This window comes from Drosophila subpulchrella, chromosome 3L (genome assembly GCF_014743375.2).
Source record: "Drosophila subpulchrella strain 33 F10 #4 breed RU33 chromosome 3L, RU_Dsub_v1.1 Primary Assembly, whole genome shotgun sequence".
In the NCBI taxonomy this organism is placed as follows: domain Eukaryota; kingdom Metazoa; phylum Arthropoda; class Insecta; order Diptera; family Drosophilidae; genus Drosophila; species Drosophila subpulchrella.
This window is the reverse complement of record NC_050612.1, coordinates 17,242,141-17,244,658: the sequence shown is the minus strand read 5'-3', so window position 1 is coordinate 17,244,658 and position 2,518 is coordinate 17,242,141. Positions and strand designations below refer to the sequence as shown.

Here is a 2,518-nt window from a genome sequence, read left to right as displayed (position 1 = left end):
GCCATAATTGCTAGTTTAAGGCAGTCTTCGACGTCCGATGGACTTCGCAACAACCGCTTCGCAACGTTAGCTGAGGACACGAACTCTATTGAGAAGATTAGAAAGAAGGCAAATAAGGAGACTTTAAGCCCAATGGACTAGCGCAAAGTTTAAGCCAACCTGAATTGATGAAGCCGAAACCTCCACCCATATATGTACCAACGGTTACTAATATCCTCACTCTGGAAGCTAAATATGAGATACGTACATCTTAATTTGAAATTACTCGCATATACACTGACAGTGCCGAGGCATTCCGCAAGGTGATTCGTAGCCTGACTGCATTAAATTCCGTATTTTGGCATCACCAACATCGTTTAAAGATTATTTCTTCTTCAAAAGCACAAAATTGTCTACAATTGTTTTACGGACAAATTTTTTGTGCAATTCTAAAATTCTTGAAAAAAGTAGTCCTTGATAAAAACTTATCCCAACTTATTTCTGTAGTCAATCTCGTTTTCATAAAGACTGAGCCAAATTTGTTTTTCCCTAAAATGCCTGAAAGTAGCATATTTTTGTTTTTGATTTTCCTTCTTTTCCTGTTTACCACATGTGCTGCATTTAAAAAAGACCTTGTACTGTGTGTAGACTGTAATAAGGATAATTTCGATACTTGCAAAATTGAAAGTGATTCGGGACACTTCGTGGCTCCAAAAGGATCTGCGGCACTGAGATCTTTTAGATCATCCTTTTCGCTTCCGACAACCACGGACTTGGACGTTTGCATTCCTACAAATATGAAAATTGATGGTAAGTATTAATACTATACTAATAACACGGCAGCAATGGTACTTATTGGCCTAACCCAAATCTTTTTACAGCAAAGAATGATTTCGAATATATATGTGTTTGGTCACGCGAACTTGGTTGTCAAATGCTAGTACCTAAGAACACTAAGACCGAATTAGACTGTGCGATATGCCAAGTTAACGTTGTAGGTAAATTGAAAACTTGTCCGTGCAAACCCCTCGAGGTAAATTTGGATATCGGTATCGATATCGGAAAGAAAAAAGAGAAATCGGGATCAAGGCAACTCTACCCCGGTTATCTTCATATTATGATTGCTGCTTTTGTTCTGCAGCAGCAGATACTTATGGGACTGAAGCTCGGCGGACTTTAAGAATGAGTTCTATTGTAGAACACGTTGCCTTCAACTGAGTTTAGTATCCACCAAGAGCTTTCCAAATTCCAAAGCAAATGCACCTGGTTCACAGTGCCGATCAAATTTCGAACAATTTTGTTTTAAGAGAAAGACTTCAAGTAAATGAACAATTTTCGATTTACTGTTTAAGAAAATAAGAAGCTCTTCTTTGGTCCTAACATTTTGAAATATTTAGGGGCGCCGCACGCCAAATGAAAAAACATTCAGTGCACGCCGTAGACCACAATAGTACCCTCTACAGAAATACACTTACACAGAAATCAAACGTTCGATCTACATGTTCAAAAAAATTGTTCTGGGGTAATCTTGCAAATGGCCGTATTAGTGTAATTGCTGAAAAAAAAAAAACGTTCAAGGCTTTTGCACTACATATGCCGCCTTTCTATGAAAGCCCATGTTTTATTTCTTGCCGCTTTTGTGAGCCATTGAGTCATGTTTTATTTCTTGGCTCCATTTTCCAAACCGCCAAATCGAGATCAGTCGCTCTGGCGCCCATTCATTTAAAGCTTTTAAAATCAAAATTGTAGACTTTTCTAGTGCCTTTCAAGCCCTGTTTGCTTCAGCCGAGTGCCAATCCCACAAATCGGAAAGGTTTGTGACGCTCAGTAAGACTCTGAGCAATAATAATTTGTTTTTAGAGTACATTTTATTTTTTGTTTAATTATTTATTTATGCATAATTAATATCCGATGCACTCAAGCGTTCTCCCTTGTTATACCCGTTACTTGAAGAGTAAAAGGGTATATTGTATTCGGGGTAGGGTATATAACAGGTAGAAGGAAGGGTCTCCGAACCCATAAAGTACAGGTGAAAATGACGCTACACCTAGGATCAAATTTATTCCGACAAATATATAACTTTCAAAGGTATATGAAAAATCTTTTTTGACCTTAAATAGTGTCATATTGACAACAACCGATTTACTTCACTACAGATAAAACTTTTGCGATTGTTCAAATTTCAAATTGTGCTCAAGTATAGGTTATCATGGGATTTGAACCAAATACCCACGGGAAACGTTGTGCGATGGACCAATTGTTTAGTTGTCTGTCTCCGATGCGAAAAATCCCCGGTTGAAGTACTTTTTTACTACTTTTTTATTATGCGGCAAAATGCTTTTTTTTTCGTAACAAAATTTTATTTTACGAGATACGGGTATAATTAAACTAAAATATTTAATGTTACCATTAACTTAACTCTTACCATATTATTTGAATTATAGTTTTTATTCTGTGTGTCGGTACCCCATATCCCTCTTAAACTTCTTTTTAAGATTAATTATTTCTTCTCTTATAAAAGTCATTTTTCTCCCTGCAA

At 36.7% G+C, this 2,518-nt stretch overlaps 1 protein-coding gene across 1 annotated transcript; it reads left to right on the top strand.

Annotated features, from left to right (window-relative positions):
- Positions 1 to 476: 476 nt before the first annotated feature.
- LOC119554452 lies at positions 477 to 1,330 on the top strand. Its single transcript, XM_037865364.1, has 2 exons — positions 477 to 789; positions 861 to 1,330. Exons 1-2 carry the CDS (start codon positions 534 to 536, stop codon positions 1,157 to 1,159), a joined length of 555 nt encoding a protein of 184 aa, XP_037721292.1. The 5' UTR covers positions 477 to 533; the 3' UTR covers positions 1,160 to 1,330.
- The last annotated feature ends 1,188 nt before the right edge of the window (positions 1,331 to 2,518 follow it).

Coding starts and splice junctions, on each gene's coding strand:
- LOC119554452 (XM_037865364.1), top strand. CDS start 534: ATGCCTGAAAGTAGCATATTTTTGTTTTTGATTTTCCTTCTTTTCCTG. Junction 790..860: donor TACAAATATGAAAATTGATG/GTAAGTATTAAT, acceptor ATCTTTTTACAG/CAAAGAATGATTTCGAATAT.